The sequence below is a fragment of the Ceraceosorus guamensis genome (assembly GCF_003144195.1).
Source record: "Ceraceosorus guamensis strain MCA 4658 unplaced genomic scaffold IE81scaffold_28, whole genome shotgun sequence".
In the NCBI taxonomy this organism is placed as follows: domain Eukaryota; kingdom Fungi; phylum Basidiomycota; class Exobasidiomycetes; order Ceraceosorales; family Ceraceosoraceae; genus Ceraceosorus; species Ceraceosorus guamensis.
In genome coordinates, this window is record NW_020290023.1 from 63203 (window position 1) to 78291 (window position 15089).

Genomic DNA, 15089 nt, shown 5'->3' on the forward strand with positions numbered 1-15089 from the left:
GGCACCACTCACCACTCACGACTACTCGATCACGAATAACTGCTGTACAGAGGCGCCCGACTGGTTATAACGGTGTAGTAGCCACCTAACGAGTGCCAAACCTGCATGCCTTTAATTGCGATGAATTTCTACAGCTGCCAGACCGCGCTCGGCGCGCGGGCAGCGTGCAGCTATAGAAGTGCGCGCGTCAGCTTCAATTAGCGTCGTGATAGTCAACAGTGTATGTATAGGCCTCCGAAGAGTCGTGCATCAGCATGCAGCATCGTTAATCATGCTGTTGAGCAAGGCGGCAGGAAGCCCCTCTTCGCAATGAAGTGAATGAACGCTTGCGGGCGGTCTGGCAGGCGCGGCAGGCATCTCAAATTCCTCGTCGCTCTCAACCGCGCGGCTCCTTCGCCTGCCGGCGTACGAATGCTGCTGCAGCAGGCAGGTTTCACTCGACAGGAGCAGTCTTGCTCGATCGTCCGGCGACAGAACAGTCATATCTGCTGATGAGGCAAGCAGCCACCTGGCCCGCGTGCCGGCCACTCGCGGCCGCCTGCTGACTGCCTAGCTGCTCCAGCTACGAGCACTCACCATGCATGCAGCGGTCAAGTGCGTCGCATTAGCTGCATACCTGCAGGCTCGCTGCGCTCTTTGTCCTTCATGCGCGCCTCGCGCTGTTGCTGTCCGTACTGAACCACTCAATGGACGCGCGAGATGGGGCGAACGCCGCGCCAAGCGTGAGCGTGGAATGCCCACTGAGAACGCCCATGCAGAAAGCAACGCCCGCGTCTCGCCGCCCATCGCATCACCCGCCCCTTGTCTATGCGTGCGATTGCCTCTCCCTCACTCCGTTCACTCGGCCTCCATCTCTCCCGCCCCCAGCTTCTCGGTCCCAATCAGCTCTCCAGTCTTGTCACATTCTCATCGGCTACGTACTGTGTACAGCCTTGATCCCCTCTCCCTCACTTTGAATCTCTCGCTTCGCGTTCAAAAAATCGCACCGCAACTTCGCTCAACCAGCGCACAACTATCGACCAAGCGCGCGCCATTCTTTCGCTCTGAGCAGCAAACATCAGCTCTGCTAGAAAGCTTCATCCTCACCCTCACCGTCGTTCATCTACATTTTGAACTTCTCGAGACGAAATGTCATCCGACGCAGCTTCTCATCCCGATGCTGGGCTCCTCCTGGAGCGCGAGCCGATCCGCAAGGCCGACACTCAACATTTGCGTCTCGGCCATGCCCTCGCCTCTCACCAGCTCAACCACCGTCGGCACCACCACGAGCTGGCGAACATGAAGCTAGCCAAGCGAGTGCTCGAATCTCGCGATGCTGCCAACTGCGCTGCCGGTGGACTGTATCTCGCTCCAGCGGCAGACGCTACGGTCCCATCCGCCAACAAGACAACAATATCGTGGGATAACTCTTGCTTGGACAAGAGCATTGACAAGATCGACGTCTACGTGTATGCCCCTGGCTCTCAAAGCGCCTCACTTCCCATCCACGCATACGTTGGCATTCCTGCCAACCGTGGCTCCTACGACATCAAGCTGGCGCCCAAGTGGTGGAACGCTACGTCGAACGTGGACCTTCAGCTCAACATTGTCAAGAGCGGCAATGAGCCATGGGACTCTTCAAACCCTTCAGGCCCTATCTGGCATGCAACCTACGCTGCTCCTCTGGACGGTTCTGCTCCTCCTGATGACGCCGTTCTTGGAGGCTCCGACTCCAAGATTGACAGCGTCGTCAGCGTCTTCTACTCTGGTGGTTCCTTGACTGCTAGCGGTAAGACTGCCGCCATTGTCTGCCCAATCATCGTCGTCCTGTGTGCGCTTGGTGTTTGGATACGTAAACTGCACATCAATCGTAACAACAAGACCGCCGATTGGGCCGACCACATGGACAAGCGCATGTCTCGTATCTCGCTCGACTGGAACTCTGGTGGCGATGGTGCTCACGGACCTACGCCTGGCTCGCGACCGGCCTCATTCATGCGCCCGCAAAGCACGTTTGCGCGACCAAGCATGGGCGGTGACTCGTTCTCGAACAACATGGCCGGCCGTGGTGCTGGAGCGTATGACGGCATGGTCGACGATGAACCTGAAATGTCCGAGGCTTACGGTGGCTTCCGTCGCCCTCCAACAGAGGGCCGCGACAGTATGAACAGGCAATCTCGCATCTCTTTCGCCGCCGACACCGCTGGTGACCGCGTTTCTCGTGTCTCTTACGGTCCATCGTCTGAGGGTCACAGCGCCGTTCGCGGTCACAAGCAAAGCTCTTCGATGTCCCGCGTTCGCAGCTACTACGACCCCGATGCGCCTGCCATGCCCAAGCTCGACAATAGATGGCAGGAGGGCAACCGTGAATCTCGCTTCAACGCCGATGAGCCAACCGAGGAGGTCGACGATAGCCACGACCTCACCTACATGAGCCCAACCCAAAACCAAGGACCTACACCTATCGGCAACGGCGACGTTGACACCATGCGTGCCAGCCTGGATGCCCAGCGCGCTCTTGGCGGCAACAGCCGCAACCAGCGAGCACTGACACCTGCCGACGATGAGGCTGACAACGACTTCCGCAACTCTGTGCTCAAGTACCCTGCTCTCTCCATGGTCACCGGACGCGAAGGCAGCGACGGTCATGACATGTTTGGCCGTCCTGTTTCGGGACTGTCCGAGGGCGGCGAGAGTGCTTACGCTCCCGCTGAGCAAGGTCGTCAGGACGAGTATATCGACCACTCCCACTACGGCACTGCAGGCGCGCACGCCATCTCGCCCGACCACCCTGCTCGTCGAGGTGCTCCCTCCACCTCGGCGCAGACTGGCATGGCGCCCGCTCGCAACTTGACTTCGCCAGACGACGCGCTACGTCAATACGCCGCTCTTCGTGCCGCACCAGGAGCTGCACCGAGCAACGGTGGCATGAGGACACTGTACACTCCCGATGCCACACCGCAGGAGCCTGTTCCTGCGGCAGGACGCCGAGGCAGCAGCATCTATATTGACGCCCCGGGAGCTCCTGGCCTTGGTCACCGCGTGCAAGGCAGCGTCAACACTGCAGGCTCATCGCTCAACGAGGATGATGTGGTCGGCTACAACCAGATGGAGCACTTCAACTCTGGTCGTTGAGCTGATGCCCGCCTTGCCGTCCGCCTGTACACGCGTCCTGTTTACGATTGCCACGAGTATGCACGTCCTTCGCTCCCGCCTTTGTCACCCCAAAGTCATTCTTCAACCACATTTCCGTCCACTTTCGTCCTTTCCTTCCCTCACTCTTGTCTCTTCCATTCGCAGATCACCGAAAGCGCCGTTGGTGCTCGCACGTACACTCTCTACACGAACACCGAGCTGCCTTGACGAAGGCAGCGAGATTCTTTGGCATCCCTTTTCCCGAATGGTCAGTGTTGTTTTCGGCTTCTTCTCTTTTCGATCGAATTCCCCCTCCGAGCTCTTTCCGATTTCGAAACCTCTCATCTGGCCGTTGTACACAAATGTTTCCTGGAGCGAGATCGTATGCACCCCATGCGCCTGGCGCGCTCGGATATGCGACGATATGCTTCGGGCCTCTTGTTTCTTCGGTACGTCCATCGGTCCTTCGATTCGCTGGTCTTGCTTCGACACGCTGCAACACCATATTCAGGCTTGCTTTGCAATAGTGAATTACAAATGCGGTAGATTCCCATTCGGCCCGGTCTGTGCGTGAGTGAGCCAATGAGCAAAGGGAAGAGGCTGCCTCTTGCGCATGCGCCCAGCGGCTTGCTCCGCTTCATCAACTCGTGTGCACTCACGACTTATGGACGTGAAGCTTGTTGAGCGCCATTCTGCGGTCTGAGTGGCGTGGCATGGCTCGCAGGCAGCAGAGGCGATGGAAGGTGGGGCGACATCGCAAGTCGCAAGTCTTTGGAAACGCGACTTGCGAACATCCATGCAGCGCAGATGCGCGCAAGGTGCCATCGATGCGTTGGCCGACCGTCGCGCTAGGGACCCGATTGTCACAGCAATAGCATGGTCTGACTGTCTGCTCGTCGCGCACAGCGCAACAAAGAAGACAGGCAATCAGAAAGAAGCTCGATAAGTGGGCTTCGGCAAGCGAGGAAGCATGAGGACTCGGCGCAACACTTGAGTGCTCCATCGCGCTGCCTCTTGGGTTTATCCTACTCCTTCTGACCTGCAGAAAACAAGGAGGCCCAAGCTCGACGGGGGGGGGCATGTATGCGCGAGCAGGACCTCTTCGGCCTTTGGATGCTTCGCAAGCGTTGATCGTTCGAATTTGACGTCATGGGAGCTCTCGCCACTCGCGGTAGAACGGCATACAAGACGCTTCCGCCTCCATGGCTTGTGAGCTGTAAATGACTCCAAGCTCAGGAACGGCAAACTGAATACGCTGACGCTCTACGTGTAGCGAGACGAGATGAGCTGCGAGACGGATCAAGACAGGTCCAGGGTCTAGATACGACAAAACTTGCTTCATCGAGACCCGTGCCTCTCCTGCCCTCTTCACAGCCCTCGACCCTTCAGCGGCTCGTTCGTCGGGCTAAGACTTGAACCTGGAAATGAGACGAAGATTGGACCTCTCGCGAAGCTTCCGCGTCAGCGCTTGGGCCCTATTCAGAGTGAAATGAGCGGCGGCGGGAGAGCCCACGGGGCTTCAAAGACCTGCACTGACAAAGTGTGTTCCTATCTTTCTCCTTGGCGAGGGTTGTGGTGTATGTGCAGGTACAGCGGCACAACAAGTAGCTAGCGGTACAGGAACACAATGTGTCAGACAGCGCGGCGATATCTGACAAACTTTGCAGCTACAAAAGGCGCACAAGCAGGTCTGCCTTTCCTCCATGACAGTCTGTCAAGTGCCTTCTGAACGTCCACCATCTTTTCCCGTTCCTCCACGGAACTGACAACACAAGGCTGATTCACTTCCCCAAGCATTTCAACCATGACGTCGGCTATGCAGGTGTCACGTTCGTGGAACGGCAGCTCCACCCTCCCACGAATGGCGCCTGGGATGAGCTCTTCAGTGCAGCTTGTTGATCTCGCAGCTGTAGAAGCAGCTCTCCGAGAAAAAACTGGCAAGCTCATGACTGTTGTCACGCCTCCAGATGAGCGCGAAGAGCTCCTGGACTCGCTCGACTCTGCCCTCATATCTCAGGCCGAGACAAAAAGCCGCGCAGTCGACAGGGCCGATCCGCGATACTTTCGAGAAGCAACCGTTCTGATCAAAGATCAGTACGACGACTACTCTACCACGACGGACAGTACCGCCAAGCATACGCCCTTCGTTCCACCGAGCTCCGCCACTCGGTCTCGCCCAGACCGACCGTCTGCATCCGTGCCCTCGTCTCCGATCTCCTCCACACGCAAGGCGTTGCACAAAAAGCGGTCGCAAGAACGCTTTTGTCCGCCTAGCCGGCCCGTCGACTTCGCCAAACCTTCAACCAGGACTTGTCCGCCTAGCCCTTCGGCAAATCTGCACAAGACTCTCCTTAGCGAAAAGCGCGGGCAAAGTCCTTGCACGTCTCGGGGTGATACTTTCAGCCACTTCAGCGATGACTCGTCTGATGAGGAAGATCACAAGGTAAGCGCGCTCATACCAAAGACGTCAAGCAAGGAGCTCTTGCCAATCTGTTGACTAAATACGCCCTGATTTGCTGCTCACACCACAGTCGCCATCAATGATACGCGCCATCAAGAAGAAAACCTCCCTGCCCTCTCTTATCGGCGGCCGCGTACATCGGTCGAAACCTCCGTCAAATTCGCTGTCTCTCCACGAAAGCCCGTCGGACTACGGAAAATCCTCTCTGGCAAGATCGAACAGCACAAGGCGGAAGCCGCCATCACATTTGCTGCTCCTCGATCACGGGCCATCATCCGAATTTTCATTGGTGCCCTCGCCAAAGTCGTTCACAAGCGGCAAACATGGTTTCGCATCTGCCACGAGCAGCGACTCGAATTCAACTTCTTCAGGGTCTCTTACAACGACGTCGGACCTCACTCCCAGAGGCTCATCCTTGAGTCTTCACGGCTCCACATTCGATGACTCTGTAGAATGGGCAATGAAGTCGAGCGACTTTGTGACCTCGCGCGATTCGCGGTCAAGTGCGTCAGCTTCTGCCACAGAACGGAGCCCTTTCGCTAACGAGGATGCTCAAATAGCTTTCGACGGCCCTCATGCTCTTGTGCGTGCTAATCCGGCAGTCATGCAGCGCAGCATCAGCAGCAACGGCACAGTTGGCCCCTTACCGCCGAAGCCAATATTATCATCCTCATCAGAGTGCCGAAAGGATCCGTGGGAGTGCTTACCAAACAGTGCTCCCTTATTTGCCACGTCGCCCTGGTTCAACTGCTTGCAAAGAGACAATCATGATCATTCTCTGTTTGCTCTTCGTCCTCGCAAAGCGCCCCCCATACCGGGCGGGGCTCCGATGCCGGCCAGACCGGCCAGACCTGCCGCACCTCTAAGTGCACGCTCATCGGCTTCCAGCTCACCGAACCAACGTCATGAGCTACTGCTGCCCAATGCGTTGCGCAATTGTCATCATACACGGAGTAGCAAGACCACTCGCTCGGGCTCAACTCCGTCAAGTGCGCATACGTTGCGTCAGGCATCAACACATCCCTTCAGTAGAAGCGAAGAAGCGCTCAGTAGCCCTCTGCATCTCTCTTCTGACCCGCCGGTGCCTTCGGTCAGCTCTACCATTGATCATGTCAGCCATCCAAGTGCTATCGACAAAGCGTTGCCACAGCCTCCTTCTTTCTTGAGAATGGATTCGCACGAATCGGCCCGATCCCCAGTCTTCGAGGACTCGCCCAGCTCTTCTCCGTCAGGCTCGCCGCGGCTCGGCGGCGTGTTGCCGGTAAGATCCGAGCTTCCTGTCATACCCCACCGAGGGGTGTCGCGTAAAGGCTTGCAAGCCGACGTCCTAGCAGCCTCATCCAAGGCCCCTTTGACCGCAAAGTCGGCGCTTCGTGTGCCTGCTCGTTGCCTGTCCAACGACCTGCGCGGTCCTCGCGCAATCCGATCCTTTTCATTGCCCTACATCAAGGACCAACCGCGTGCTCTTCCCTCCAGACCTCCGCCCCCCTCTTACACGCCCCCAGCTCCACCGGCCAAACAGTGCGAATTGGAAGAGTTTCTTGGTGCGAGTACAGACTCGACTACATCAAGCCCAAGCAGACCGGAATCACCCCTTCTACCACCTACCGCTATCCACATTCCTCTTCCACCTCCACGCGACAGTAGCGCCTTGCTTTGCCACGTAGCAAGAGGCGTTTGACGATGGGCCTTGCACGCGCACTGTCGAATTGCCGTGATCATGATTTCGCGAACACGAATGCATACTTGCTTCATGCTTTTGGACAGAGGATCGACCTCTCTCGTGATCGATGTCCGACCTCGAGCTGACAGTATGTCCATTTCTTCATAAGGATTTTCACGAGCGCGGAACGTGGCAGAAGGGGGTCAATCAATGCTGTAAATGTTTGTGTCATGTTCGCGGCCGTACATGAGGCGCGCTCGAGCGCCTTCATCCCTCGCCTCCTCATGCGGCCCGTCATCTCCGAAACGCGAATGGATGCAATTGTGGCGTCTCAAGTGTCTCGTGTCTGCAAGACGGTACCTCGATCTAATCATTCCTCACTGTGACTCCTTCTTCGCGGTCGCACGGCGCCAGACGAATGTACGTGTCACACGCTGCTCAGTCGTCTATTCTTTTTGCTTTCCTTTCACCAGATCACGTCATCCAGGCGGCCCTGCCTCGTCTCCAACCAGTCACTGCGCATACTGCAAAGCATAAGAGGTTCCCATGTCAACAAACTTCGTCTTGACAGTCTTGTGCCTTCTGGCCAGCAGCGCGCAGCTCACAAAGGTGGAGAGCAGGGGCTGTTGCACACAAGCCGCACTGCCGCGTTTCAAGCTACCCTTTGACGGATCTCTTCCCGTCTCCTCCTTCGTCCGACAAAGACCTTCTCTAGAAGCGCAACAGTGGCAAATCACAGAACCGGATACGTTCGACACTAGCGGAGGACGCGAAACTTTGCTACCTCCGCCAACGAGCAAAGAGCAAGCAAAGGCGTCGGATGAAAAGGAGAAAAAGGAAAAGGTGAAACATTTGCCCTCCTTTTACCACGAGGATGTGGACCATCAAGGCGAGAAACTTTTGGAGCTGCAAAGAGACCCTGCTGGTACTGAAGAGCGTTGAGAGCCTCGGGTGCGGACACAGATAAAGTAAGTCGTCGGCAAACGAGGTCGTCGTAAAACTACAACGCATCGTCCGGAAACGCACTCGCTAATCAGTCTAAGACTTGGGACGACTGGCGATTAAGATCATATAATTATCTTCGGTCTGACTTGGCGGTCTAGGGACTTGGAGTACACCACGAGAATGGCAAGGCCGAAGCGTCAGCTTGACGCTGAGGAGATGGAGAAGGTGATCGGGCCCAAAATGGCGGGTCGATTATTTCATTCGACGGGCAATCGCTGGCCCTCTTCTTCGACTTCGAGCGCTGTAGCTTCCATCGCAGCTTGATGCTCTTGCTCCTCATCAGCTTCGGTGGTTTGTGCCGCACCGTCGGTATTATCGGCATGCTCTCCGTTTGTAGGGAGGGAAGCGCTCTCGGCAGCTTCATCGCCAGCAGCGTCCTGATCTGCGGGTCTCGCATTCGCCAACGCATCTACGTCGTTCATGTCCCTAAAGGCAGCTCTTCTAGCCTCTTTTGCTTTCTCTCTCGCCTTTACTGCCTTGTCCGGGTGAAAATGACGATCCCCAGACGCGCTGCTCAGATCACGACCGAAAATGCGATGCGATAGGGCGCTAAAGCCAAGAAGAGGGCATGCTTCGCGTCAGTCGTGGCGAGGCAGCACGTGCGGCATGCAACAACTTGTTGACTCACCTTCTTTCTTGCTTGTCCAACATCAAGTTGACACTAGCAGGTGCACGCCAGATGGGGTAGGAAAGCACAGTCTCGATCTTTCCTCCCTCGTGTTCGCTCGGCGCAAAGTCCGCAAAGAAGCTTCCCAGCTTTCTCTGCTTGAGATCTTGGAAGAATGGGCTGTCGGGCAAAGAAGTGATGGTAGGGTAATGGTTTGCCAGCATGAAGGCCAGTTCGGATGCCTGCCCATGAGCCACCTTTTCCGGGGCTGAAAATGGTCTGAGCACCGACGCCCCGTCGTTCAGGACTCTCCACTTGCAGACCAAATTCGGGTCTTTGCCAGCCTCTTGCCGGCCGATCGTTTTGATTCCCGTGCTGAGAACGCGCAGCTTGAGAGGGTTAAGAAAGTTAAAGCCATCTCTACCTGGACCGCCTCCATTGATGACAGCTCGGACGCTGGTGCTGGTAGTGTACATTGATCTGAGCGGCTCGCCTGCAGTGTTGCGGACAAGAAAGTTTCTGGGCGAGAGTGCGTCGCTGAAACCAAATTGGCTGAAAATAGCAGCGATTTGAGGATGGTCTGGATGTACGTAGGTGTAGGGGTCTTCCTTGAAAGGTGTGCCTCCAGGCTTGCCGAATCCCGAATCGTGGTCGTGCTTCTTGCCTTTATTGGCACGAGCAGCGGCGTGATTGTCCGGTTTGATATGCGCATTGGGATCAGCGGGCGGAGCGTTGTCGATGTCTTCTTGCGTCTCCTGAACGTCAGTCGCACTCGATCTGGCCTTCTTCGCGTCAGGCTGTTCAGCGATTGGCGAAGCGCTTCGCTTGCTTGCACCGCTTGTGCTTCCTGCAGCTTCGGCGCTTCGTCCAGCTTCGTTGTACTCCTGAGCATCGGTAGCGCTGGCGCTCGGTACAGGCACTGGAGCTTCAGCATCAAGCACATCCATAGCGCGCTTCATTCCCAATGCCACTTCCTCATCTTGATCAGTGCCAGTGTGTGCCATTTCCAAGACAGCGACGAAAAATCCGCCGGTGTTCTGATAGTGAGGATAGAACCTCATGCACTTTTCCAAGCCCAGATCCTTCTCCACTCCACAAGGCCAGAGCGTGTAGGGTGTTCGGGCCGCAAGAGACGGGTCGGAATGGTGCAATTCTGCATACGAGCCGACCCAGCTAACGTCTGGCAAGGTCTTTCGGTACTTTTTACTTCCAAAGTCTGGCCAGCCTTGCTGATCCTCCGCTTTGGGCTCGGCTTGAGCCGCGTTAGGCTGCTGCTCGACGTCGGACGCCGGAATCACTCCATCTGCGGCCTGGTCGACTTGCATTGCTTGCTCCTGCCCTTCTGTTGCCTGGTCCTGACTTTCAGAAGCAGTAGCTGTCTCAACCGTGCCTTTGTCGTCCTCCGGCTCGACGTTCGGCGTAGCCTTCTGGCGAAGATGCTTGCCCAACCCAGGACACACGCGCCACGTAGTCAAGCCTTTTGTGCGCTTGAGATTAGGGAGATAGCCAGAAGTGTCGACGATGTGCAGGCGACCTGGTTTGCCACTGAAGGGATCAGCCCCGTACTCTCTCAATGCTGCCGATACAACCGCTTCATTTTCCACGGGGTTCATGCTGCAAGTCGAGTAGACAAGACGTCCACCAGGACGCAGACCTTGAAGACCTCGTAAAAGAATGCGCAATTGAAGACTAGGGGCAAAGTGAAAAGCTCCGGCATCGTCAGCCAGAGTCGGATCGTTCCACCTACGCTCGGCACTCACGCATGAAGACCCATCGCATTGTTGGGTTGCCAATCCTTCCATATGCCAATGTTTTTGCGCAGCGTACCATCGCCCGAGCAAGGCACATCCGCCAGAACCCTGTCAAACTTGAGCATCTTAGTAATGTTGCCAGCAGAGCCGCTCGTATCCGCATGCTTGGACCTCCACGGGACTTCGACGAAGGGTAACAGAGAAGCGTCGTGATTCGTGACGAGGAGGTTGGCAGAGGGCAATCTGGAGCTCTGATGCACCAGCATGTAAGCTCTCTTGATATCGCTATCGTTGGCTACGATGATACCTGGTGGAAAGGAGTTGTACTCTGTGCTTCCAGTGTTTGTAGGACTGTGCAGAGCTTCGATGATCTGAGCCGTCTTGCTTCCCGGAGCTGCGCACATGTCCAGTACTACGTGATGAGGTTGCACATCCAGAAACAGCGGAGGCACCATCGAAACTGCTTCTTGACGTGAGATGGACCCCTTTGTAGAGGATGAAGAACGCGCACTCGGCATTGAGGTCAGCATGGAGGCTTGAGGCAGTGCCATTCTGTTCATATCCCGACTTACCACAGCAGTCTCGTGAACCAAGAATCCCTGAAGCTTCTTGAACTGGTCATTCTTCCTGAGCACGTTCTTCTTGACGTCGATTTGCCAGGCCAGTCCATCCGGGTACCAATCCAATCGTCTGGGAGCCTGAACAGGTTCCCCTTCCCACTCGATGCCTTGCAAAAAGGGCAAGAATTCATTCTGCATCTGATGGGAGATGACCGATGTCGTTGCTTTGCCCATCGTGATGCGAAAGGTGGTGGGCAGCGGGGAGCGGAGGGTTTGGAGGAAAGCTGGCCATTCGGAAGGTGGCAGAATGCCTTGGTCGAGGTAGTACGCCTCGCTGTATGCGGATGGGCGGGACGTGGCATTCGCGACATCGTCAGAGTCAGCGTCTGCAAGCTCGTCGGGGCCATAACGATGTTGAGCTCACAAATTGGTGTTCTTCATCTTGATGGGTCCAGATTGATTCCTGTCCTTACCACCGCGGCCTCCATGGCTCGTGCCGGCATTATCATCTCTGCGTCCCCGTCCCCCTCCATACCCTCCCCTGCCTCTACCGCCACCTCCTCGGCCCCTTCCTCCGCCAGCCCCAACATGCCCTCTAGTCTTAGCCATCGTCGTCCTGAAACGTCAGTCCGAGTGCGTGAGATAAGCTTGCGCTCAAGCTTGGAGACGAGCTCCTACGTCGACGCGTCAACCTGAATGCAAACGGTTTGGCTTAGTTGAGAGCCTGCGGTGAGTAGAGTCTTGATTAGGACAGTCACAAAACGTCGATGCAGAATCGCGAGCGCCAAGGCTGCCCCTGCTGATTCAGCTGGTGTTGTGTAATGCCTACCCACGACTTTCTTGTGGCCGGGAGCGAAGAAGTCAAGAGTCGCGGTCTGAGCTGCCTCGCGCCTTTGCACTCAAAACTCAAGACGTTTGACGTTTGACTCACAGAAGACTGTTGACTCAAACTTTCAAATTTGTTGCCTGGTTTTGGCGATCACGTGATGACATTTTGCGCGTTCCTTCCTCACGCAAATCACGAACATGAGTGAGCGGAGGAATGACGGCGGGCGTGCAGGTGCAGGTGCAGGTGGGATGTTGTGGCCTCGCAAAACGCGCACGCAGCAGCGAAGGAGCGCATCAGTCACAGTCACGAGTGGTGCAGCTAGCACGCATCAGGTGTTGGATCTCGATCGATGAGCGAAATGAAGGGCGCACGCCGACTTCCCGCGAGGGCTTCACTCACTCCATCTCGACCGCGCTTCCCCTGGCCCACCTACACCGACCACTGTCACGAGTGAGAGCGATTCTGGTCGACATACCAAGAAGCGCACACTTGTCGCCCAATCGTCCTCTGCAACTGCCCCCGTTGTCGCGCGCTCACAATGTTCTCCTTCGCCCAGGCGCAGAACAAGGCGCCTGCGACGCCAGGCAACTTGTCAGTCAATGATCTGAGCGGTCAGCGTCAGGGACAATCCAACACGGGAAATGGCAGTGGCTTTTCTTTTAGTGCTGCGCCTCCTCAGCAGCAGCAGCAGCAGTCCTCGGGAGGTCCGTTTGGGCAGAACCAAAGCCAACATACTCAAGGCGCAGGAGCTACTTCGGGCTTCTCATTCGGATCTCAGCAACAGCCATCTCAATCCAGCAACAATCTGTTCGGTGGTCAAACGTCGGGTCAGACACAAGCGCAATCTCAACCTCAATCTCAATGGGGACAAATTCAATTCAATCAATCTGCTCCTCAAACTACATCGCTGTTTGGCAGCAGTGGTGCAAATGCCAGCAGCCAAAACTTGTTCGGCGGAGCAGCGGCTGGACAGGGCACGAATGCGCAGGCGTTTCAGCAAGGCGCACAAGCGCACTCGATGAATTCCGGAAGGTCTCCCCCTCAAAGAGAGGTGGAAGCTCGCTATATGCCCGGATACCTCGCCAAGCTCAAAGGTCAAAAGGTACGTTTCTTGCTAGGCACATTATCCTGTGCAGACTCTGTGCACCCTATCTGGACGCGGCGAGACAAGATGAAAGCTGACGGACTTTGCACGCGTCTCTAAAAGCCCTTCAACGCGCACGCTCGAGAGCCCAGCTCCGAGCCCAATTACTTGACCGGCACTCCAGCGCGAAATTCCACAGCAGGTATTGCTGGCGACTCCGCCGACTCTCCATCTGTCCAATTCTCATCCTCCTTCTTCAGGAGCGTGCCAGGCGACGCATCGACAGATCATGCCCACGGACGCTTTGGAAGCTCCATCTCGCCTGACAGGTACGGTCAGGGAGGGGCGGTCAGGGAGGGCGATTTGGAACCCTCGATCTTCGGACCAGGAGGTCTGAGAGGAAACAAGAGGGTCCCTTCTTCTTCCTTCAACGCTTCCAACAAGTCTCTGAAAGGCTCGCTCAGGCGAAGTAGAAGCGGTGCTTTTGGAAGGAGCGTCAACGATTTCACCTCCAGCGTGGGACCGGCCAGTTCAGAGCTGGACGACCCGCCGCCGAACGAATATCTGGCGGACGAGACGGCTCTGTATGCTCGAGGAGGGGCTTTTGGAGAGGATGCAGCTTCCGAGATAAGAGAGGTGGCGGGATCATCTCTGAAGAATCAGGCGACACACCGCTCCGCTTTATCACTACCACCCTCGAAAACGAACGACGCATCCAACGACGCATCTCTGCGCACCATTCTCATCTACGGCTTCAACCCGGCGCAAAGGAATGCCGTGGCGGAGCATTACAAATCTTTCGGAGAGGTGGTCGACATTTCTTTGGAAGAGAACAGCGGAGCTATTCGTTTGGAGTATGCTGAAGCTTGGGTCGCCACGAGAGCTCTGCGTCGGAATGGAGAAGCGGTACCTTCTGCATCTGGAGGGGGTTACGTAGGGGTCAGACTAGCTTCCGAAGAGCTTCACAGGCAGGTGGTGCTGTACGGACTAGAAGTCGTTGGCACTTCCACAGGAGCTTCACTTTCAGGTCCGCCATCGAGCTCCACGAGCGCCGCGGCCAGTCATTCTCAAGCAGCAGGATCTGCACAGCAAGCGAGTGCGGGATTGACAGGTACGGGAACGGGAGCTGGAGGTTCTTCTAGGGGCGCTACGCCAGCGTTCGGAAGACCCATCTCCATCATCGGAGAGCCTGGTAGCGCATTCGCAAAGAAACCGGCCTCCTCTGCACCATCCGCCAATCATTCTGCTGGTGCAGGCCAGGCCGGATCCGTTTCGAACACCAGCAGCCCTTTTAGGTTCGCTACTGCATCCCTCTTTGGAGGTGCTTCGAATCCGAACTCGACGGTCTCTAGAAGCTCTGCGCAGGACTTTGCGGGTAGACCTAACCAGCCCTCTGCGCAATCAGCTCCGACTCACAATCAGAATGGCGTCATGTCCAAATTGGGCGACGCCATCTTCGGATGGTGAGGGTCGAAACGATGATGGCAGGGAAAAATTGCATTCTGTACGTTCTGCCCTTTGGCCCAACGTATGCGCTTGATCAATGCCGCACTGCATCCCTCGTATGTGTGCGATTCCGCATGGACTCTCCGATTGAATGGCACTGCGTAGCTACGAGGAAAAATGTTGGGATCGCAACCACGGCTGTTTGGTGCTTGCGCTCGTATTGTGATGAAGCGAGTGGACAGGTCACGCTGAAGATGACGAGGTGATGCCGAGAGTGGAACACACGATCTTCTATTACACAAGCTCGAACCATGCGACGCGCGAAGTTTTAGTACAGCAGAATGATGAACAAAGTAGCTAAGCCAATGGTCCGAGCAGTCCATCTGCAAGCAAGAAAAGTACATATATCGAGGCGCTTCAAAGACTGGCGGGGCGACCCTTCTCTAAGAACGTCCAACATTCTCGAAGCAGACGGAAGGGGCAACATGCGGTGAAGGGGTTTGTGGCGTTGAAGTACAGGAATTCACTCGCAAGTTCTTGAGAGCAGTTGTCCGAGGGGAGAGGGGGGG

At 56.3% G+C, this 15089-nt stretch overlaps 6 protein-coding genes across 6 annotated transcripts; 5 read left to right on the forward strand and 1 right to left on the reverse strand.

The window, feature by feature from the left end:
• Window positions 1-693: 693 nt before the first annotated feature.
• IE81DRAFT_120757 (hypothetical protein) lies at window positions 694-1042 on the forward strand. The gene has a single exon (XM_025510174.1). It carries the CDS (start codon window positions 753-755, stop codon window positions 954-956), a length of 204 nt encoding a protein of 67 aa, XP_025369705.1. The 5' UTR covers window positions 694-752; the 3' UTR covers window positions 957-1042.
• Window positions 813-3114, forward strand: IE81DRAFT_313388 (hypothetical protein; the record flags this gene model as incomplete). Its single annotated transcript, XM_025512486.1, has 2 exons — window positions 813-2902; window positions 2972-3114. The coding sequence occupies exons 1-2, from the start codon at window positions 1129-1131 to the stop codon at window positions 3112-3114; spliced, it is 1917 nt and encodes a 638-aa protein (XP_025369706.1). The 5' UTR covers window positions 813-1128.
• A 1804-nt stretch (window positions 3115-4918) lies between these two features.
• Window positions 4919-7306, forward strand: IE81DRAFT_341292 (hypothetical protein; the record flags this gene model as incomplete). Its single annotated transcript, XM_025515644.1, has 2 exons — window positions 4919-5557; window positions 5646-7306. The coding sequence occupies 2 exons, from the start codon at window positions 4919-4921 to the stop codon at window positions 7254-7256; spliced, it is 2250 nt and encodes a 749-aa protein (XP_025369707.1). The 3' UTR covers window positions 7257-7306.
• A 247-nt stretch (window positions 7307-7553) lies between these two features.
• On the forward strand, window positions 7554-8296 carry IE81DRAFT_120787 (hypothetical protein). Its single transcript, XM_025510175.1, has 2 exons — window positions 7554-8206; window positions 8282-8296. The coding sequence occupies exon 1, from the start codon at window positions 7785-7787 to the stop codon at window positions 8178-8180; it is 396 nt and encodes a 131-aa protein (XP_025369708.1). The 5' UTR covers window positions 7554-7784; the 3' UTR covers window positions 8181-8206; window positions 8282-8296.
• An 8-nt stretch (window positions 8297-8304) lies between these two features.
• Window positions 8305-12051, reverse strand: IE81DRAFT_313390 (S-adenosyl-L-methionine-dependent methyltransferase). Its single transcript, XM_025512487.1, has 5 exons — window positions 11586-12051; window positions 11174-11495; window positions 10611-11086; window positions 8872-10539; window positions 8305-8792 (listed from the first exon to the last, which is right to left on the reverse strand). Exons 1-5 carry the CDS (start codon window positions 11768-11770, stop codon window positions 8441-8443), a joined length of 3003 nt encoding a protein of 1000 aa, XP_025369709.1. The 5' UTR covers window positions 11771-12051; the 3' UTR covers window positions 8305-8440.
• Window positions 12052-12528: 477 nt separating this feature from the next.
• Window positions 12529-14541, forward strand: IE81DRAFT_347296 (hypothetical protein; the record flags this gene model as incomplete). The annotated part of the gene is made up of 2 exons (XM_025516132.1): window positions 12529-13092; window positions 13198-14541. 2 exons carry the CDS (start codon window positions 12529-12531, stop codon window positions 14539-14541), a joined length of 1908 nt encoding a protein of 635 aa, XP_025369710.1.
• Between the last annotated feature and the right edge of the window lie 548 nt (window positions 14542-15089).

Coding starts and splice junctions, on each gene's coding strand:
- IE81DRAFT_120787 (XM_025510175.1), top strand. CDS start 7,785: ATGTCAACAAACTTCGTCTTGACAGTCTTGTGCCTTCTGGCCAGCAGC.
- IE81DRAFT_313390 (XM_025512487.1), bottom strand. CDS start 11,770: ATGGCTAAGACTAGAGGGCATGTTGGGGCTGGCGGAGGAAGGGGCCGA. Junction 11,496..11,585: donor AAGATGAAGAACACCAATTT/GTGAGCTCAACA, acceptor ATCCGCATACAG/CGAGGCGTACTACCTCGACC. Junction 8,793..8,871: donor TTGGACAAGCAAGAAAGAAG/GTGAGTCAACAA, acceptor TCTTGGCTTTAG/CGCCCTATCGCATCGCATTT.
- IE81DRAFT_120757 (XM_025510174.1), top strand. CDS start 753: ATGCAGAAAGCAACGCCCGCGTCTCGCCGCCCATCGCATCACCCGCCC.